Genomic DNA, 23,947 nt, shown 5'->3' on the forward strand with positions numbered 1-23,947 from the left:
TGAGAATTAGATAAGAATTAGTCACTTAGACAAGCTTGTAGCGCCCACAGCTCTCACCAACTTGAAAGCATCAAGCAATTCCCTGTTTTTCTATCTTACTAGCATTGCTCTAATTATACTCCCCATAAGAGGCAAAACCAATTAGAAAAATAATGTAACATTTCATTGGCAGTAGAGATTAAATACGAATTCAGTAATCAGCTCCTGCAAATGGTAACAGGGAGAAATTAGTCAGCCCTGACTGCTCAATCAAGAGGGTGGGCAGTTGAAGTCGAGGTAAAAATAGTGAGGCTGAACAAAATTGCATTAAGGAAAAGCATCTCATGAGGTTTTTCAAGGTCAGTTGACAAAGGCCAGATGAAAGTAAATCTTTCTCAAATACCCTGAAAGAAAAAGAAAACAAAAATTAACCACAAACAGCAAAATAGAGTTCAAAGTCTTTGTAGTCCAAAATGAAGTTCCTTCAAAGAACACTCTTATTGCATCAAGCTAAAATGACCATTTAAAAAAAAATTTTGAGTACCAGTGAAATGATTTAATTTTCAAGTCACATTGCATTTGATTCACAAAACCGTCTCAGTCAATAATATAATGACCTGTCAAGTGACGCCTTATTGACTGTGTTCTTAGAGACAGGATAACACAGGTCACAAATAATAGAGTTCAAAAATGTTGTCACCCCCGTTATAGTTACCACAAGGACAGGATGAGCACAATGTAGAGCAGAGCAATTTAAATGGAAATGTCTCAAACAGAGTTGCACTGTATTATGCAGCAGAGAGGTGACTTCGAAGAGGACCTTGAGATGGGGGTTAGACTAATGAGTCCCCACTCCCACCCTGTGCAAAGGGTCAAGAAATCTCCACAAAGTCTTCCACAGAGCTGGGTCAAGCTACATTTGGAATACAGACTAGTGCTGTTTTTTCTAACACTTAGAGAAATTAAAATCTCAAGTTGCCTCATAGGTCATGGCAGATGCTTGCTTAACTGCCCTTGAAGTCAGAGGATTTAGAGTTTCCACAGCATCCCAAAGAATCTCACTGTATCAGAGAAAATATCATTTGAAGTGGTTTTTTTAATGTAAGTGTCCCATCCTGGGTGCTTTGTGAAAACTAATGACTACTTTAGAAAAATTGAAAGGCAGTTTTGAATTACAAATTTTAGCAAGAGTTGTCACAAAACTTTGATTTTTAATTGGATGCTTTCATATATACAAATGTCAGGTATTTTATTTTGGGCAAAAATATGTCTGCATTTATTACAACGGCAATATAACTTCTCTAAAGATACTTTCTGAAAGAACAAAATCTCCAAATGAAAAATAAGCCCGTCGGTTTTTAAATTTTATTGGTTTTTTAACAAAATCAACCTAAAGAAAAAATCCAATGTTTTCTTTCAACCTAAACAAAGTATTTGGGGGCCACTGGAATATGTTATAAGTGTAAAGACATACACACAAAAAATGTGAGTGTTCAGTCCTATCCTATGAATAAAATGAGATTTCTTGCTCTGTGTTGCCTTTAACTAAGCATAAAAAAATTCCATAAGGTTGAAATCTTGCCATGTACATTCTCAGACTACAGTGGATTAAAAATAAATATCAACACCAACAAAATTTCCCCAAAGCCCACAAAGACATGGACACTAAACAGCATGATGCTGAATAACTACTGGGTCAATACTGAAATCAAAGCAGAAATTAAAAGATTCCTAGACACAAATGAAAATGAGGAAACATCTTATCAACTTCCAGGATGCCATGACATCAGTTCTAAGAGGGGAAATTATGTCTCACACTAATACCCAAACCAGGTAAAGATCCAGCAAAAAAAGAGAACTTCAGGCCAATATCCTACAAGCACACATCAAGAAAACGGAAAGATCACAAGTAGAGAGCCTAACAAATCATCTGAGAGAGCCAGAGAGAGAAGACCACCAAAACCCCAAATCTAACAGAAGAATCCAAATCACCAAAATAAGAGTGCAAATACAGGACACACAAGACAAAAATACCACAAAAATATCAACAAAACAAAAAGCTGGTTTATTGAAAGAATTAACAAGATTGATGGACCCCTAGCCAGAATGACCAAGAAAAAGAGAGAAAAAGCCCAAATAAACACAATCAGAAATACAAAAGATCAAATCACAACTGACCACAAAGAAATAACAAAAGATTATCAGAGATTACTATGTATACCGACAAGGAAATAAACTTGATAACCTAAATGAAATGGAGGACTTTCTAACATCACACAACCTCCCCACGCTGAAACAAGGAGACACTGAGACACTAAATAGACAAATAACAACCCAGGAAATTGACTCTGTCATACAAAAACTACCTAAAAAAAAAAAAAAAAAAGCCCTGGATCAGATGGCTTTGCAGTGAAATTCTACAAAATGTACAAGGAGGAGCTGATACCAAATCCTACTGAAAATATTTCAGGCACTTGAGAAAGATGGAATTCTCCCCAAATCATTTTATGAAGCTAACATCACACTGATACCCAAACAGGGTAAAGATGCAACCAAAAAAGAGAACTTCAGGCCAATATCCTTGATGAACATAGATGCAAAAATCCTCAACAAGATTCTAGCAAATCAAATCCAAAAACACATCTCAAAAATCATCCACCATGACCAAATAAGCTTCATCCTCAGGATATAGGGCTGGTTCAACATTCACAAGATCATAAATGTAATTAAATACATCAACAAATGTAAAAACAGGAACCACAGGATTATATCATTAGGTGAGGAAAAAGCTTTTGATAAAATCCAGCATCCCTTCTTGATAAAAACCCTCAAGCACCTAAGTATAAAAGGAACATACCTCAAAATAGTAATTGCCATTTATGATAAACCTACAGCTAACATATTGCTAAATGGACAGAAACTGGAAACATTTCTCCTGAAAACTGGAACAAGACAAGTCTGCCCACTCTCAACCCTCTTGTTCAACATTGGGTTAGAAGCCCTGGCAAGGGCAATTAGAAGATAAGAGAAGGAAATCAGGGGTATCCAAACAAGAAAAGAGGAAGTCAAGTTATCCCTCTTTGCTGATGATATGATCCTATACCTTGAAAATCCAAGAGAATCTGTCAAAAACCTGCTTGCCTGATAAAGGACTTTGGCAAAGTCTCAAGGTACAAAATAAATGTGCAAAAGACAGTTTCACTCCTACACACCAACAACAAGCAGACAGAGACCCAAATTAAAAGCATGATCCTATTCACAACAGCCACACAAAAAATGAAATACCTCGGCATTTTCCTAACCAGAGAAGTGAAATACCTTTACAAATGGAAAAATATTCCATGCTCATGGATAGGAAGAATCAACATTGTTAAAGTGTCCATCCTACCAAAGGCAATCTACAGATTCTATGCAACACTCATTAAGCTACCAACATCATTCTTCTCAGACCTGGAAATGACAATACAGAAATTCATATGGAAACATAAACAACCACAAATAGCCTTAGCAAAAGAAACAAAGCAGGAGATATCACACTTCCAGACTTCAAACTTTACTATAAGGCTACAGTAATCAAAACAGCCTGGTATTGGTACAAGAACAGGCATGTAGACCAATGGAACAGGATAGAGATTCCAGAAGCAAAGCCTCAATTTCTCAACCAACTCATCTTTAACAAAGCCTCCAACAACAACCACTGGGAAAAGGAGAATCTATTCAGTAAATGGTGCTGGGAAAACTGGCTGATCACATGCAGAAGATTGATACAGGACCCCTACCTATCACTGTACACAAAATTTAACTCTAAATGGATCAAAGACCTAAAGGTAAAACCTTAAACGATAAGAATCTTAGAAAGCGCAGGAGACACCCTTATGGAAACTGGAACTGGCAGTTTCAGAACCCTAAATGTCCATACCTTAAGAAATAAGATAGTCAGGTGGGACCTTATCAAACTAATGAGCTTCTGCAAAGCAAAAGAAACCATCAAAAGAGCAGGGAGACAGCTCACAGAGTGGGAAAAAATATTTGTCAACTTTATTTGACAAAAGTCTAACATCCAGGATCTATAAGAAACTCAAACACACTGAAAGGAAAATAACAAACAGCCCCATTATAATAAAAGTGGGCAAAAGACATGACTAGATACTTCTCAAAAGAAGATATATGGGCAGCCAACAGTCACATGAAAAAGTGTTCAGCCTCACTCATCATCAGAGAAATGCAAATCACAACCACACTGAGATACCACCTAACCCCTGTAAGAATGGCCATCATTAATAAAACAAATAACAGATGCTGGCAAGGACGTGAAGAAAAAGGAACACTTCTACACTGCTGGTGGGAATACAAATTAGTGCAACTGCTGTGGAAGACAGTGTGGTGATTTCTAAAAGAACTAGAAATTGACCTTCCATATGACCCAGCAATTCCCTCATTGGGAATATACCCAGAACTCAAATAATTCTACAGAAAAGATACCTGCACACGAATGTTTGTTGCAGCTCTATTCACAATAGCAAAAATATGAAACCGACCATGTTGCCCACTGAAGCTGGACTGGATTTTTAAAATGTGGTACATACACACAATGGAATATTATGTAGCCATAAAGAAAGACAAACATATGGACTTCGCAGCAACTTGGATGGATTGAGTCGATCATACTCAGTGATTTAACACAGAAACAAAGAACAGAATACCATATTGTCTCACTCATAAGCGGACCTTGAGCAATTATAATACTATAAGAAAAGGATTGGCAGTAGTGGGAAATTGTCAGGGGAGGCGGGGTGGGATAGGCAGTTGAGGAAAACTGCTAGGGGACGGAGGGGCATACTTTATCAACTAGGGTACCTGCATGATCAATGTTTGTATACCTAACCCTGAATTGTACCCCACATCTTTATAATAAAAAAAAGAAAAAGAAATGTATACATTAAACAATATGAGAAGACTATTATTTAAATTTAAAATGGTTAAAAAATAACGATCAACCTAACATATACACTTTTGGAGGGCCTAATGCTTTCATGTCTATATGACACTTCAAGAAATAACTGTTTCTCTCCATGGCTTTTATCTTATTTTTTGCCTTCCTTCTTTTGTTCTTGGGCTTTTTTGGTTCCAATATTTCCTCCAAGCCCCATCTGTGAGTTGTGGCATAGCTTTCCACTCTCAATCCTTATCTGTCAACTTTTAAATTAATAACACATCCTTAATTTATTCTATAACTAACTGTTGTCCACTTATTTGCAAAACATGTCATAAATAAAAGTTTAATTTATGGCTTTTCTTACTATTGTATGAGGTTCTTTGATGAACAGATGTCTTAAAATTTTAATGTAGATATATTTATCATTTATTTTTGGTTTATGCTTTGGTTCTTTTATTTTTTCTAAAATTTAAGAAGTCTTCCTTATAAGCTTTAATCTAGCTGGAGCTAATTTTTTATAAATAATGTAAGGAAGGGACCTAATTTCACATGTGTACCCAGTTGCCCCAAAAGCATTTGTTGAAGAGTTCATCTTCCCCAGTGATGTGCTCTGCCTCTTCTGTCATAAAATAAAATTCCAGAAATGAGCCAGGCACAGTGGCTCGTGGCTGTAATCCCAGCACTTTGGGAGGCCAAGACGAGAGGATTGCCTCAGTCCAGGATTTTGAAACCAGCCTGGACAACAAGGTGAGACCTCGTCTCCACAATAAATAAAAAAATTAACTGAGTGTGGTGACAGATGCCTGTAGTCTCAGCTACTTGGATGACTGAGGCAGAAGGATCACCAGAGCCCAGTAAATTGAGGTTGCAGTAGCGGTAGTGTGATTGTGCCACTGCACTCCAGTTTGAATGACAGAGACTTCAAATCAAAAAAAATTTTGAGTAATGACTGGGTTTGCTGGTGCCAGTTGTATAACATATTAAATATATAATTAAGTTCCCATATATACATCTTGATCTTTAGGAATGAATTGGCCATTCCTGGTTCTTTGCTTTGATTACAATTCATGTAAATCAATAGATGATTTGAGATTTCATCCCTATCCATTAACAAGATATCACTCTCCAATTATTCCCCAATATCTTTTTACAAAATTTTATAGTTTTTTCTAAAGGGTCACATATATCTTTGGCTTAATGTTTTTGTTAGGTTTTTTTGATTAATCTCAATGTGCAAAAATGAAACTAGCTTTTATTTAGCTATTGCTCTTATAGCCACCAACATTTCCAAGTCCTTATTTATTTTATCATTTGAATATGTTACTTTGAATTTTTTATATAAATAATTGTATCATCTGTGATTTATAAATGCTACTTTCTTTGCAATCCTTATATCTAGTTTAAAGAAAATATTTTTATGTATTTTTATTATAGAGTTTTGATCTCTTTATTAGGTAAGAAGATTTTCCTTTTCCTTCTATTCCTAGTTTTCTAGATTTTTTTTTAACCCACAAATGAGTGTTGAGCTTTATCAGATGCTTTCTCTGTACCTGGTGAGATGATCATACGGAGTTTTTCCTATAATTTATGAGGCTAATTATCTCAGTAGTTGTTTTTGCTTTGTTTTGTTTGTTATAAGCCAAGCTTGCTTATCTTGGGATAAATTTCTGGGATAAAGCCAATTTTGATCAGATGTTATGCTTTCTAAAAGTTTGTTATTGAATTTGTCAAAATTTTGTTTGTAACTTTTTGAAGTCTATGTTTATGAGTGAGAGTCAGTCCATATTTTTTTCCTGTACAGTCGTTGTCTAATTTTAATTTAAAATCACAATTACCTGCTTAATCATTTTGGAGAACACTTCTCCTTTTTAATTAATCAGAAAAACTTTTTAGACACATTTGCAATAATCTGTTTCTTGAAACTTTAATAGAACATTCTTGTAATATGCCTAGACCTTGTTTTTATTGTATGGGTAGACAGTAACAAATTAATCTTTATAGTATTTGCATCTGTTTTCATTTCTATCAATAATGTGCAAAGTACCTGTTTTCCCACAGCCTTGCCAACAGAATATTTAGGCAATTTTGGGGTTTATTGCCAAATAATAGATGGAAAATGGTATTTTAGTTCTTTATTTGCATTTCTTTTAATAAGAAAAATTCGAGTTTCTTAATTTCAAAAAGTATATTCTTTATTTCATTTTATCTTTTTGTTCTTTTTCAAGTCCTCTTTAATGTCTCTTGTTTTTTGTTCATTATTGCAACTCTAATCTTTCTTTCTTTTTTTTTTTTTTTTTTTTGAGACAAGGTCTCAGTCTGTCATCCAGGCTGGAGTGCAGTGATGTGATTTGATTATAGCTCACTCCAGCCAGCCTTGAACTTCTGGGCTCAAGCCATTCTCCCAAGTAGCTAGGGCTACAGTCATATGCCACCACACACCCAACTAATGCAATTTTTATTTCATCAAATATTTTAAATTTAGCATCTAATCATTTTAGCATATCAAATCATTTGGCCATAAATCTCCTTGTGACTGCGATGTTGAATCACAACCACTTGTTTCCTTGTGTCTGTAGTAAGTTCCAGTTATTGTTTTATGCCTGGGATGTATCAGTAAACAGAACAATTTAAAGGCCCTGCTCTTGGGGAATATAGGATGTACATTACAAGGAGAGAGACTAAGAGTAAGTAGTCAACAAAACATACAAGTAAACTATATTAGAAAAATATGTTAGAAGTTGAAGAGTGCTATGGAAAAAGGAAGGCAAGCCCAGAAAGGGGGTTGCAAGGGTCAACATGAGGGCACAGGTAGTAGTCTTACCTAGGATGCCCAAGGTAACTCACTGAGGTGGTAGAATTCAGGAATATGAGAGAGAACATACCATATGGATATTTTTGGTGAAGAGTGTGGAGGGAGCAACCAGTGGTTGAAGTTTACAAAGAGCAGCAAGAAAGCTGGTACAGCTGAAGAGCAGTGAGGAAAGACGGCTAAGATGGGGTCTGGGACAGGCAACACCTGGTAGGCTGCTGCCAGGACTTTGGCTTTGACTCCAAGTTTTTTGGAGAGTGATGGGAGCCATTGGAGGATTTGGAGGAGAGACAGGATCTGACTTCTGTCACTCTTGTATTGAGAATAAACTCTAGGTAAGTAAGTGTGAAAGCAAGGAAACTGTCTAGGAGACTCCTGCAAGAATCTGGATGACAATTAGAGGCTGAAAACAGCATGATGGCGGTGAGTGTGGGAAGAAGCTGTTGGATTAGATATATCTGGAAGAAAGAGTGAAGAGGATTTGCTGATGGGAGAGAATTGTGAAGAAACAGGAAAATATGCAGCTAGAGCATTGAAGCAAGGGGATCAAAGGCTGAATTTTAGACATGTTAAGGATGAAATGTCTATTATGCATTCAATAAGAGATGTTGTTGGACAACAGAGTATGCAGTATGGAGTTTGGAGGGAGAAGTCTAGGCTGGAAATAGAAATGTGGGAGTAATAAGTATTTGGTGGTATTTAATTTCATAAGAATGAATGAGGCCATTGAAGTATTAAGTGACTGTAATGTTCAGAAAATGATCCAGGGTGAATCCCCGAGGCATTCCAGTGTTGAGAGGACAGGTGGGTGTGAGGAATTCAGCAAAGAAGAATAAAAAGGGGTCACCACTGGGTTACATGGAAATCCAGGTGGGTACAGTGCTCCAGAAACCAAGTAAAAAAACAGTTTCAAAGAAGGAGTGATCCACCATGACAAATGACACTGATAAGTCAAAAGATGAAGACCGAGAAAAAAATCAATGGCTATTGCAATGTGGACATTGCTAATGACCATGGATTTGTTTTTTTTTTGACTGCTAGATTCTAAAACCTGATTAGAGTGGGTTTAAGGAAAAACAATGGAACAAAGAAATTAGAGACAGCAACTTTTGGAGTTTTACTCTAAAGAGGAACAAAGAAATAGGGAAGAAGCAAGAAGAAAAGGTCGTATCAGCAGAATTTATCTTGCCTTATATAGTAGACTAATGGGAATTTCCTAGTTGAGATGGAACATTTAGCAATTCAGAAAAGAGAGGAGAGTATTCGTAGAACAAAGTTCCCCAGTGAGTGGAGGAGATGGAATCATCAGGAAAGCAAGCCTAGAAGTGCAGGCATCTGGAGGTCAATAAAGAGGGCAGCGTGAGCCTGAGGAAGTTCTCACTTTTCTTTCATTGCTTCTTTCAAGTAAGGGAAGCACCAATAACCACTTTAGATACAGATGTGCCCATCCTACTAAAAATTTCACTCAGTCATCCTCGTTATGACATCATGAAAAAGCGATAGTCCTCGCTTTGATCCACAAGGAGTCTAAGCAGAGGTTTGCAGCTCATTACTAAGGCCTACCAATAGTCATGGGTGAGCCAGGTTGCCAACTCCTCATTTCATTAGCAGAAGCCTAAGTGGTATCCATTTCCACTCTCCCATCCTCTTCCCCTCAACCCGATATTTTTCTAGGAACTTTATAAGGCTAAGGAGTTGTTAAGTAGAGGAGACATGATGAATGTACTGAGTTTCCAAGTACTACCAAAATCTGAATTCCAATCGCGCTTCCCAAGTAAGTTATATGAACGTGGATAATGTCTTCACTTACCATGCCCCATTTTCCACACAACTCCTACTCACATGCTGTTATGAATTAGTCAGGAATGCATATATTGCACCACACAATACAAAGATACTGTACTCTGATTATTTTCTCTCTCTCTTCCATGTTGTCCCTGTCCCTATCCTGAATGCCACAGCAAAATAAAGGAACATGCACTATGGATAAACAGACACATCCAGGATACATTCTCTGCAAATTTGCTATGTTCAATTATCTTAAATATGTGTGTGTTTAGAAAATCCATTCATCAATTTTAAATACGAGATCTCTTTTCAAGGAAACATGCATATATGACTTCTAGCATATTGACTTCTCAAAAATGTCCCTCGAGTATTTATTAAAGGGAGATCTCTGGAGTTTCCAGATAACCAAGCCCTTGATTATTTTGTTATATTTTTACCAGTTTAAAGATTTCTATCTGGTGTGGATAGATAGATGACAGTGAGAGAGAGAGAGAAAGTACTTATGCACTTGGGCTTCAACTAAACAGGTTTTAAACCTACTGTAGTTAGTATTGATTCTATGCACATTACAAACCTCACAATCACATACACAAAACACAGTAAGCACATATTACAATATGTTGCAAGGTTTTCTTCACAGAAATATGTAAGGACATTTCGTTTTTAAAAAGTACCTTTGCTGTAGGAATTTTTAAAAACCATTTTGAGTGAAAAATTAACTACTGGTTTCTTTGATGTGCGAGTTTCACTGAAAGAAAATGTTACTAGAGAATGCTTATTATTTTTATAACTATATTTCACTTAAAATTTTCCTGAAAAAAATAATTTGTTTTTGTTGTAGGTCTGGGCAAGGGGTGATAGAAAGTCTTGAAGTCTAGGCACTCACATTGAGAACACAGGGCAGGTGTCATTTTTTTATTGTGACTGGCTAGAGCAGAAATCAGGACTTTCTCTCAGAAGCTATTGTAGAATTTACAGTAATCACCCTGGCTGACTGCCCATCACACAGCTGAACAGCACACCAAAAAAATTAAATCAACAATTATCTGGGGAGAAAGCCACAACATGTATTTAAAACTCTCATTGTTTTTATTCTTCAACTTTGAAAGATGATTTTTTTTAAGAGAAAAGGAAAAACTCACCCAGCTGTTACCACTATTCATATTCCAATAGCCTCCAGACTGCTCAGGGCCACCTGGTTGACTTTTGCCTTGGAGTCGGTCCAGAAAAGCATTATTTACCCTTTAAAACAATGAAAAATGTGTGTAACGTAGAAAGCTTGCTGCAGGGGTAAGAGATTTTTGAGAACCTAATATGCTGTATGAACTGACTGTGGGGACTGCTTCAGCTTAAAATAAATCTATAGAAACTTCTTTTCACATTAACACGTGACATGTTATTTACAGCTCTTTACAAAAGGAGCTAGTGCCAGTCTTGGCTCAGACCAAAGGGGGCACAAATTCTTAACTTCAGAGTTTCACCTCTGTTACTTTCTATCAGTTCAGCAAGACCCTTGCTCACCCAAGCAACTACACTCCTCAAGGAATACCAGGCATGAACCCCAGAGGCTGAGGAAAGATAGAAGCTTCAGCAAGAACCAAAACATGAAGAAGAATCAAAAATAGCTCTGTTGTGCTATTGCTGCACGACAGATGTCCTTTCCATATACCCTGTACCCCACTGCCACTTAACCCCTTAAGTGAAAAGTAGAACTGAAAACTAGCAGGATTATATTCTATTTCTGGAGCTGGAGTTCTGCGGACTTTTAGGTGTTGCATATTATACTTTTTAAAATTTAAAATAATAAATCAAAGGTAAAATCATGACTTAGTTGTCCATGTATGACTGAATAGAGTCAGGGACTTGGAAGCTAGAGGAACACATTGCAACAGGTACATTACGATATCCACAGATATCTGAAACACAATGAAACACGAGGCCTGGTGCAGAGCAGCCGCTCAGTGTACACTCACAGGAGGAAGGGAACCAGCCATGTGAGTTCCTAGTTCAGTCATGAACATGGTCACGGCGAGTGGCTATACATCATGACTGTGGGAAACTTGGGAACTTTGAAGACAGTAACAGCTGGCTGGCAAAGTCAAGGGTTGGGGTCATTTTGTTTATCTGTGCTTGCCCAGTGCTAGCTGTTTCTCAACAACTTTACATTATACCAGCTATTGTAAAGTTTATTTCCCTCTTAAGGTAAAATCTACCTAAGTGTCATATCCTGGCCAATCTGGTTCACTGTGGAGCTCAATGTTTAGGTCATCTTTTCTTTTCTTTCTTTCTTTCTCTTTTTTTTTTTTTAGACAGGGTCTCGCTCTGTCATCTAGGCTGGAGTACAGTGGCACAATCTTGTCTCATTGCAGTCTTGACCTTCTGGGCTCAAGTGATCTTCCCAGCTTAGCTTCCCTAGTAGCTGGGATTGCAGATATGCCCTACCATGCTCAGTTACTTTTTTAAAAATAAAATTTTTGTAGAGACAAGGCCCTCAGTATGCTTGCCGGGCTGATGTCAAACTCCCAGTCTCAAGTGAATATCCTGCTTCCATCTCCTAAAGTGCTGGTATTATAGGCATAAGCCACTACACCCAGCCTTAAGTCACCTTTTCTCAATCTCTCATCATGCAGATGGAATAGAATCTTATTAAACTGGCGACTTGCCTATTAAGGAAGAGGAAACTGAACCTGATTCCCCTTAAACAACACAACCAATGGTATCCTAGACTGCCCACATGCCTGGGGCTGTTGTTGTCTAGTCTTTGTATCAGTAACAAAGATGTATTTTCCCTTAGCACTCCCCACCCTACATCCAAATAGCTAGAAGTCTTGTTTGGTTCTACTTCCGAAACACATCTTGAATTTATCCATATCTTTCCATGGACACCATTCTAGTTCAAACTACCCTCATCTCTCACCGAACTAGTGCTTTCGCTTTCATCCTCTGTAATCCATTCACCACACAACAATCTTACTAAATTATACAAGAGATCAATGCCCTCCTTTTGCTTAAAACCATCCTAAGGCTTCCCATCGGTCTTAGAAGGAAATCAGTGACTTGCAGAATCTTGTGCAGTCTCTCTCCTGCCTACCTTTCCTATTCTTGTTATTATCTTCCTCACCCACCATAATCTAACCATTTGGGACTCCAGAAGTCCAAACTCATTCCAACATCCTATGATATTGTACATATCATTGTCTGAAATAATCTTGTTTTTTAATTGTTGACTTCTATTTCTTTCCTCCAGATTGTACTGTTCATATAGTCAGGGATCTCTTCTGCCTTGTTTACCCCAATTCCCAGTGTCTAGACAAAGCTTTTACAGTGTGCTCTGATAATGTAATTACTGAATGAAAGATCTTCCTGACACATGGTCCCCACCTTTGAAAACATCATAGGTGTTGAGTATAGACTGCAAAACAGCTCAGTGTCAATTACTCTTAATTCACTCAAATCCTGGGAAGATTGACAGCTTGTCAGGAAGACACAACGTAGTGCCATTCAGTTCTGAGCATCAACTATGACAAGGACATCAGAGTGGTTGAGCTCTCCTTGATACCTTAGAAGTGTTCTCAACTGGTCTGTATTCACTGAAGTTTGAGTCATCCAGAAATAATGGGTGGGAAAATACATACATTCTATTGCTGTTGAAGTTGTGCTTTGGGGTTTTCTGAAGGTTAATTTGGATAAAAACCATTTATTCAAGCTTGAATAAATCAATTCAGCTCATCCTAGTTTTCATCTGGTGACCCAGATCCTTTCAAGTCCTTGACCCCCATGCTCAGCTTTTCTCTCTGGAGTTTCTACTTGTCTTCTCCTACTCAAATATCTACCATGGGTCAGGTTCAGGAGCACTTGACCTCATTATAGGATTCATTGAAAAGCTTGTCAAGAATTCCACAAACTTTCTAATATAACACTCAGGGTTGAGTTTTCTACTATGTGAACTTCTAAAGAGTAGAAAGCACGTTTTTTGACTCTAATAAAATTATGCCCCTGGGAAAAAAAACACACTTATGTCCCTTATTCACATATTATATAGCTGAGTAAGAATAGACACAGCTACTTTACTTATTAAGAGGCTATTGAATGAATATTCTCACATGGTAATGTGGGAAAGTTCACTATAAGTTCTAAGGACAACACACATGTAAGTTATTTTTAAAAACTTGATTGAAAACATAAAATGTGTATTTAAAGACTTGATCAGATTTTTTTAACTAATTACTGAGTTTATTATCCAGAGAAATTTCCCCTTGGATTAAATTCAGATCTACATTTAAATAAAATCAATAGAAAGAGAAAATAAAGTGCGGAAAATAAACAGATCCAACAATATTTAGGTATTCAGCAGTGCGATAATAAACATAAAGAATAAGGGTCAAGATTCCTATATCACGAAAGTAATCTTTCCACCTCTAATCAAATAACTTGTGCTTTTATAGGGTGCTTATCAAAGATTAATTTCTTAGCAATGAACCTATAAATGTGATGCATCACTATTTTTAAAAGGTTTAAAGCCTTACAATTCAATTAATCTTCAGGAATCAGAAATAACTGGCTAGGATTAGAAACCAGTGCCATATAAATACAAATCAGGTTTTTCTTTTTTTTTTTTTTTTTTTAACAGAAGGCCTTTTAAAGAAAAAATAATTTTTAAAAAGGACTAATTACTGGCCTACTTTATTTCCCCCTGCTATCTTACCCAGCAAAATTGCTTTTTTTTTTTTTTGAGTTGGAGTCTCACTCTGTTGCCCAGGCTGGAGTGCAGTGGCACACTCACCACCACCCCAGCATCGACCTGCTGGGCTCCAGCGATCCTTCCATCTCAGCCTCCCAAGTAGCCAGAACAAGAGGCACGTGCTACTATGCCCAGTTGATTTTTGATTTATTGTAGAGACAAGGTCTCGCCAATTGCCTAGGCTGGTCTCGAACCCACAGGCTCAGGCAACCCACTTGCCTCGGCCTCCCAAAGTGCTGGGATTACAGACTGAGCCACCAAGTCCAGCCTAGCAAAATAACTTAACTAATGTATCAGAATTTTGATGTTTTCTCAAATGAGAGAAAATGATAAAAATTCACAAAGTCCAGTCAAAAGAATATGAGCACCCACCCACACTGACACCAACAGAACTGGGGCTTTCCAATTAACACTCTTTAAAGTACCTCACTTACAAATGAAACTACCACAACTGTAAAATACATGTTCGTGTTAGCAGGAAGGTTAAGTACATATAAGCAGTAATTCCTTTCAAACAAATTTACTCCTTTAAATCATGAAAACCCTTAAATTCTTCTCTAAGATATTCAAGCACACTCCCAATAAACTTGAATAGACCCAGTGCCCATTTCCAGGTAAATCTTAGCATAATGATGAGAATGTGGTGCTTACTAGCGCTGTCTCAATGTTAACATGGTAACTTACTGGGTGTTCTTACACCTGATACTGGCATTAAGATAGAGAGCACTTACACTATTAAAAATTAGGTAATGGTTCTATTTGAAGGATTTTTTTTTCCCTTAATGTATTAGACAATGTAAAATACCTTTTTAACTTTAAATCAGGATCTTACTCTGTCACTCAGGCTGGACTGCAGTGGCATGGATCACAGTTCACCACAGCCTTGACCTCCTGGGCTCAGGTGATCCTTTGCCTCAGCCTCCTGAGTAGCTGGGACTATGGGCATGCACCACCACCCTCAGCTAACTTTCTGATTTTTTGTTATTTTTTGATTCATGGCAACTTACAAATAAATATTAGACTCAATTTTGTTGTACATTTCTGTTAGTAAAACATTTTCCATCCTGGAGAATAAGCATAGACCTATTATTGAATAGGTCTCACTATGTTACTTAGACTGGTCTAAAACTCCTAGACTTAAGCAATCCTCCCACCTCAGCCTCCCAAAGTGCTAGTATTATCAGTGTGAGCCACAGTTGCCTGGCCAAATGCAAAAAAATTTCAATGAGTTTTTTGTTTGAGCTTTCACACTCAACTATGGTTATCTAACCATCTATACACATTCAATTATTCTAGTCATCCATAAATGGAAAAGCATCATCTCAAATTATGATGCTTTGTCCCATGGAATTTAAATTAAATATAACCTAAATAAACATGAATCTTGAGAGGATGATTCAGTTTTCCAATGTGAATTTATAGTGCCACCAATCCCAGAAAACCAGATATTGTGTGTGTATGTACATATGTATGTAGACACATGTGTCTACATACATATGTAGCAGTGGGCATTTCTCATACATATATCACACTGTGATAAGATTTAAAGGTTCCCAAACATTTTGAATGTCATTACTGTAGTGTTTTCCTAAATTGTTGCAAAGACTTTATAGATCATTGATTAAGTACCTCCTGTGCTCAGCTTGGTAGATTTTGGCTCTTTCTTCCTCTTGCTGCTGCTGCTTAAATGCCAGCAATTCACCCTAGGAGCAATAAAAGTTTTATAACATGGCTTTCAATTAATAAGGCTGTACAGAAGACGCCCAAATCAATTACTTATTTAACCTTAGTTGGTGCAATATTTCACTTTTGAAACTTTTATTAAATTACTACTTGGATGTGAAATTTTCTTATATAAGAAGACAGCAAAAATAATCAAGCAGAATAGCTTTGTGAGTGTAAAACTGTTAGATTAAAAAGCCAGTGTGATGGTCATGATATTAGACCAGTAGGTACAACTCTCACAAATGAAAATACAATGTGAGCAAAACTTATCTGTGTCTTACAGAGAAAAACAAATCAATTTCGTTCCTTAAGAACTATCACACAATACTACCTCTTGGTATTTCTCTAGTATTTTTTCTAATAAATTCATAGCAACTTACATAGGAATACTAGACTCAATCCTGCAGTACAATTCTGCTATTAAAACATTCTCCATCCTGGAGAATAAGTATATACCTGTTATTGATCAGTCACATCTAATCTGAGCAGAACTTTGGGCTACCTAGGGGAGATACTTTGCTCCAAATAGATCACACAATTATAACTAAACCTTTAGCTTTCAACATTCTGATTATCTTCTTGGAAGGGGCAACTTAACTTCCAGATTCAGTTACTATGTTTACAGTATTATACCAAAGACCCAGGTCCCAGGATTTCTCTAATATTCAACTGCCTACCCTGAGGCAGAATGAATTTTAATCTCATTTCCAAGAAAGAAAAAGACAAAGAGAAGAAAATTATTAGGCCCAAAATCATATACCAATGCCTGAGTCACAGAGGTTTTCTGGTAGAGAAAGTACATCTTGCTCAATACATCACAATGAATAATTGTTGTTATTGTCATTTTAACTCCCAAACTTCCTTGATGAAAAGTATAAAATACAATCAAGGTTCAGTTTATTTTTTAACTTTATTCAAAGGCCACCACAATTCCTCACATTAAAAACTTGTTTCTTGTACTGTGATATTCCAAATATATTGCACATCAAACCTTAAAGCACATTATGTAACCTTAATTCCCGCAAGAGAAAATTAGAGTTTTTTAAATAATTAAATATTTGTCCATTCAACAAATTTTATTAAGCACCTAGACAACAAGCCTTGTGCTAGTCTCACTTTTTTACGATAGTATATTTTTTATTTCATTTAAATTTTTATCACTATGATATATATATATACAATTTTAATAGTCTACTAAATATCAATACTACTAATTAATACTACCAAGGCTTATTCTAAGATGAAAGAAGCTCCTGTCCTCTCCCTTTGCCTCCACAATCACTTTCAATTCCTGTGTATGGTTTCATCTGTCAAATATCTCCTTCCTAAGAGCATTTATATTCTTCTATTTCTTAATATTTTAATTGTATTATCTTTAACTTCCTACAATGGAAAACCTACTCCATTTCCAACTTCCCCTCATAGTACACCCCCATGCTCATTCTCTGGAGGTCTTATTATTTTTGCACAGGCTGGTCTCAAAATCCTAGGCTCAAGCAATCCTCCCACCTCAGCCTCCCAAATTGCTGGGATTACAGGTGTGAACCACCTCACACAGACCCTGTCCTCAGTCTTACAACTTTTCTTAAAATTCAGTTGGTGAGTGAGTGATCTAGAATCCTCCTGTTTTCAGCCCTAGCTTTCAGACACACCAGGTACCTCCAGCTCCTCAACTTTAACCAACTTGTGTCTTCCTGATTCTTACAATGAGCTCTGGCCTTTTGTGCTCCACTAAATCAGTTACTACTGACTGTCTACTTCCCAGCTTCAAAAATTTTGCTGATACCTTTTTTTTTTTTTTTTTTTTTTTTTTGCTGCAGTCTCTTGGCCTGTTCTTTTGTTTTTGTTAGCTATGACTTTAAAAATAAAATTCCTGTGTTATCATTTTAGTGGGAAAGACTGTCCATAGCAAGTGAAATGCTTTTAAATCACAATGTTTAACCAAAAGACTTTGACATTTTCAAAAAGAAATTTTACTGGAATTCTCACAACAGCTCTCAAATGTAAGCAGGCAAACAAAGTATTATTTGATCAAGGAATGAGCAGCATTATCCTTGTTTTACAGATGAGGTAACATGACCAGAGACGCAGATTAAATAACTTGTCAAGAGCTAAATGCTCATTAGTAGCAAATAAAGACAGGGACTTAGGTCTTCCTGTATCTAATCATCTTCTGTAGGATGCAACTAAAGCAAGCAGTTAGGATTAAAGATAACATCATGGTAGTTCATCATGCTCAGGTATAAGCAGTCACATCCATATACTCAAAAGTTTTAGCAGAACATTTGTAACTTAAGTGCAAATCTAAGTACTTTTTGCCAGAGGATGCTAACTCTTCTCACGTTCATTAATTCAGACTTGACAAAATGATCATGAAACTTATGTGAAAAAAACTACTACCACAGCCACAAAGAATCCTAAAAAAGAAAAAAGAAAGAAAAACAACCAGTTCCATCATACATTAAAACATATCATAAAACTAGTAATTAAAACAATAATTGAGTCTGGAAAGAGATCTGATACATGCAGAAATGTAGCTTTTTACAAGTTGTGCTAAATCAATGAGGGAAGAAGAATTCCAAGAATGACGATGGGCTAGCCAAGTGCTGTTAGAAAAATCAAAACTAGATCCTTCACTTTAATAAAATTAAATTTTTATAGAAGTCTAAGATTTGAATCTAAAAGATGGAACTAGAAATTTCCAAAGGAGGCACAGGTAAACTTATTTATAAGCTTGGAGTGAGGAAGGTCCAGAAATCATAAAGGGGAAAAGATTGATAAATTTGCTGCATACAAATTCAAAGCTTCCATTTGGAAAAAAATACCATAAGCAAAATAAAAACAAACTATTAATGAATATTTATGATACTCATAGGCTAATTTAATTTCAATTTATTCATTCATTAAGCAAATATCTGGCTATTCATTAAACAAATATTATGAGTCAGTCTTGGATCTGCGAGATAGGGCTACAGTGTTGAACAAGACAGATTAAATCCCTGCTCTCTTCAAGTTTAAATTCTAGAAAATGAAACCCATGAACAAGTGAGAAAAATATCCAACCAAAATTCGATGTAGAGCATGAAAACACATCAATATGAGATTCAATGGCTCAGTGACTATTTTAGGTTGAGACTCAGGAAACATCTAAGAAAGTGGTTAAAGATCTCATATAAACCAATAAGAAAAAAAAAAAAAATCAAACAGAAAAGGGGCCAAATAATAGGAACAGGCAATTCACAGATAAATTACAGATTGCCTGTAAATTCAAAATGGTCATTATCTTCACTGATAATCATAATCAAAGAAATCAAAACACTGCAATACAATTTTTCTATTGTATTGGCAAAAATCAGAGAAGTTTGACAAAGAAACAGACATATTCAAACATTCTGATATGGGGTCTAAATTAATGAAAACTAATTTAGTTTTTGGAGGGTAATTTAGCAACAGCTGTCAAGATATGAAGTGTACACATCCTTTGTGGAAGTGTTCAAAGACATATGTATATGAATATTCACAGCTGGATGACTAAAACTATTCAAATTCAGGCAAAATATTAATGCACAATAAATAAGACCATCCACCCATGGAACACATGAAACAGTTACAAATAACAAGGTAGATCTTTTGCAAGGTAGAGAGAGAGAGATCTCTAAGATATATTAGATGATAAATAATAGGTCTTGAGCAGTATTCATGAGACTCTTATTTATAAATAGAAAATATATACATACATTCATTTCAACTTTCAAATGCTGGGTGTATATCTAAAACATTTTATTAAAAAATACACAAGAAGAAGTTAACTATAATTAACACTGTGTAGAGGCACTTGGAAGGTAAATGGGCGAGGGAGAGATGCTCTGATATTGTAAATGGTTTTTGTGTTTTAACCTTTGAACCATTATATATATATATACACTACTTCCTCACACCATCAATAGAAATTTATTATCAATGTTAGAGGCTGTTTCTGCTTCCTTATGCTTTCCCTTCCTTAAGAATTCCAATAAATGCATACTTTTTAATACATAGAGATATAAAAGAGCAAAGCACTACATTATGAAGTTAAGAATTGTTAGGGAGGAAGAAAAGAAGAAAGGAACATACATCATCCTATCATAAAGGCAAGCACAGGGGAGAAGAGATAAAGCTCAGGAGAGAAACAGGGACTAGGAGACATTGCCATGCAAGAATACCGCTCCAGATGGCCGAAGGGGAGGTGCTGGCTGGCATCGCCACACTTGGAATTATTATCCTATAACTAGCAAAGTGCATTTTCTAGGAAGAGGCTAGTTTTTCTTCAGTGCTAAGAAGGATAATTTCAACTAATTAATTTGTTCTGCTGAACTGACAGCCACCGAGGATGTGTCTGCATGCCTTATAAGCATATTCTCGGTTCATTTACTGGGTTCTTACACAGAAATGCAACATCTAGTTAAACAAATACGAAATAAGTTGTTCTTGTTCCCAGGACTGAGCTTGGGACATGAAGAGAATCAAATGCTCTTAGCAGAAGGGAGATGACATGCAACATCTAAAACACTGTCAAGTCCTCAACGCATATCGTTATGCACCAAACCATTTTTCAGATTCCTAGAACACACCGAAGGTACAGACGCCAGACACAGCTCTACCCTGAAATAAAGCACAGTATCATGGGGGAGATGAACCCAGAAGCAACCCTGATACAAAGCAAAAAGGGATGCATTGCCAAACACAACTTTAAGTAGAATGACTTGGGAATATGGAGGAAAGCATGCAAACAAGAGAAAAGAGTGTTCCACATTTTAAGTGTGTCTACAAAAGCTCTCTGTGAGAGAGCGTGTCTTATCCCTGTGCTACACTCAGGCAGAGCTGCATGTAAAGAGGGTACTTTTGTGATGTGACAAACAAAATACCACCTTGGCAATACCAAGAGCAGAAATTCCTGTAAGCGTGGGACAAGTGTGTAAATGATGACAATACTGCAAATGGTACCATTGCTGGTGGCCACCCTGCCAGTGCTGTGCTTGCCAGGAGAGAGCTGCTCCGGGATGGCACCAGGATGGCACCGAGGATCTCTGCTCAGGGCTTGGGCTAATAAAAATAAGTAAAGGGGTCACTGCTTCCAGCAAGAGGTTGCAAAATCAGTTTTCTGGGCTACAATTTACTGATGATGCTCTGTTCTACCACAGGGTCAACTATGTAACAGATGAATGTGTGCAAAGATGGAGGCTTGAGAAACCTGATGAGGCTAGAGGGAAAGCCATGCTCCAAAGCAATGTTTCAGTGCAGTAACTGAAGATGAAGATGGGGTCATTTTAAAATCATGTCTCAGTCCCAGTGGGGCATGTTTTGACACAGTTCAGCTTGACCGCTTCATGTAAACATGCAAGTACCATCGCCTGGCAGGACAGACTTTTCGCTGGAGAAGATGTTCTCTTAACACAACAAAAGTTAAGGATGCCAGAAGGAAAGTTGAGACCATGGTATTTAAAGACTCTCTTCCTTTGAATGTTTAATACAGAAGAGCATTCAGGGGAGGGAGGACAGTTTAAAGACGTCCTGGTGCTGAGGCTCCCAGCAGTAACGCCTTTGCCCAAAAGGACAAAGATGGCCTTGGCTACTACCAAGAATGAGGAGAAAAGGTGGAAACTCCTCCCCAGAATTATTTGAGGATATAGTTGGGAAAGGAAACAAATACTAATGAGAATAGTGGGAGAGTTCTAAAAATAGCACAAATAACATACACTCTACTTTTAGTAGCTATTGTTACTTTTTTAATTGTTATTTTTTATTGCTATATTGTAGCTGTACATATATAGGGTAAGATTTGATGTTTTGATACAGGTATATGTTATACAATGATCAAACAAGGTATTTGGCATATCCATCACTTCATGCAATTATTTCTTTGTAGTAAGAACATTCAAAAGCCTCTCTTCTAGCTATTTTGTAATATCCAGTATCTTACTGTCAACCACTGACACCCCACCATGCAATAGGCCACCGGAACTTATTCCTCTTATCTAATTGTAACTTTGTACTAGCTATTGTTAATTCTATTATTTAACATAAAAAGAAGTGGACCTTCAGCTATAATAATCATTGAATTGTAGCCCTATGTCTCCCATCTAAAAATATTTTCTATCAACTTGCTTCAAACTTTTAAAAACATTTTCTCATAAAAGTTATTTATTTATTGTGGAAAATGTAGTAAGTACAGAAACTGTAAAGGAAAACATAATAGTTACTCATTAAAATGCCCCAACCAGATATTAGGTCCTTTAAGATATCAGTATATTCCCTTCTTGATAAATACACATATTTTATAACTTATCACCATGGGTCACATTTTTAGGCTTACCATACGTAGAGTATTAGGATGAACTCTCTACATGCTTTCTCCCATTTTACCCTAGAAACAATGTTGCAAAGTAAATAATATCACTATAGTATATAACAACTGAGGCTTAAAGAGGTGAAGTAATTTACACAAAATGCAAAAAAGAGTTAGGTTTCAAGGCTCATTTGCACTCTACTTCATAATCTTTTTTTTCATTTTCATATATGTAAACATATTACTATGTCATTAAAACATAGTAGTTGCTGTATAATATTTATTTCAAACTAAAAAACTTCAAATGATGTATCACTGAACAAACTGTTTCAAATTTTCCATTAATCTCATTTTCATGTGCATCTCTGATTATTTCCTCAGAATAAATGTATACCTTTTAGATCTAATACTTTTAGGAAGCTCTTCAAAATTTGATGTTGTCAAAGAGTCTTTCAGTTTATTCTCTCTCCCATAATGGTACTTGAAAGTTTGTAGTATATACTAATATCTACTAGTGTAAGTTCTCCTTGCCCCAGCAAACATAAAACTATTATTTATTCATATGTTTCTATAGTTTCTTTTCTAATTCCATGGTTGTTCTCCCAGTTGAAATTTAGTAATAGTTTTTCAAATTACCTCAAATTCTATTGAAATGTATTACTGGAATTGTATTAAACACAAAAATTAATTTGGATAGAACAATAGCTATTTAAATATTGAATTTTACCACTCAGGAATACTAGCTGTCGCTATTCAAATTACTTTTATGTATAATAACCAAAACAGCATGGTACTGGCATAAAGATAAACACAACAGAGAGCCCAAAAATAAATCCGTGCATACACAGCCAACTGATTTTTGATGAAAGTACCAAGAACATATGGGGAAAGGACAGTCTCTTCCATAAATGGTATAGGGAAAACAGGATATCTACATGCAGAAGAATGAAATTAGACCCTTGTCTCTTACCATATACAAAACTCAATTCAAAATAGATTAAAGACATTAAATGTAAGGCCTGAAACTATGAAACTACTAGAAGAAAGCACTGGGTAAACACTCTGGTATATTAGTATGGACATATTTTGTTTTTAGCAAGACCTCAAAAGTACAGGTGACAAAATCAAAAATAGACAAATGGTATTACATCAGACTAAAAAGTTTCTGCACAGCAGAGGAAACAATCAACACAGTAAAGAGACAATCTACAGAATGGGAGAGAAAATATTTGTAAGCCATATATGTGATAAGGGGTAAATCATCCAAAATATATAAGGTGTTATAACAACTCCAACAGCAAGAAAATAACCTATTTTTTTTTTTTTTTTTGAGTCAGGTTCTCACTCTGTCACCCAGGCTGGAGTTAAGGGACATGATCACGGCTCACTGCTGCCTCGGTCTCCTATGCTCAAGTGATCCTCCCACCTCAGCCACTTGAGTAGCTGGAACTACAAGCATGTGCCACAACACCTGGCTAATTTTGTAATTTTTTGCAGAGATAGGGTCTCACTATGTTGCCCAGGCTGGTCTCGAACTCCTGGGTTCAAGCTGGTATTATAGGTGTGAGCCACTGTACCAGCAGATAATTTAATTTTTTTTTTTTTGAGTTGGAGTCTCACTCTGTCGCCCAGACTGGAGTGCAG

The 23,947-nt window shown here is 36.4% G+C and overlaps 1 protein-coding gene across 1 annotated transcript in view; it reads right to left on the reverse strand.

The window, feature by feature from the left end:
• Positions 1-360: 360 nt before the first annotated feature.
• The window catches only part of EPSTI1 (epithelial stromal interaction 1), a 108,670-nt gene continuing 85,083 nt past the window's right edge, over positions 361-23,947 (reverse strand). Inside the window, exons 10-12 of the mRNA XM_021717880.1 lie at positions 15,883-15,956; positions 10,655-10,754; positions 361-383 (exon numbers count right to left, since the gene is read on the reverse strand). Coding sequence (XP_021573555.1) covers positions 375-383; positions 10,655-10,754; positions 15,883-15,956 — 183 coding nt within the window. The 3' untranslated portion in view covers positions 361-374. The remainder of the gene's footprint in view (positions 384-10,654; positions 10,755-15,882; positions 15,957-23,947) is intronic.

Source organism: Carlito syrichta, unplaced genomic scaffold (assembly GCF_000164805.1).
Source record: "Carlito syrichta isolate Samal-C Ts95f unplaced genomic scaffold, Tarsius_syrichta-2.0.1 Scaffold311455, whole genome shotgun sequence".
NCBI classification, from domain to species: Eukaryota; Metazoa; Chordata; class Mammalia; order Primates; family Tarsiidae; genus Carlito; species Carlito syrichta.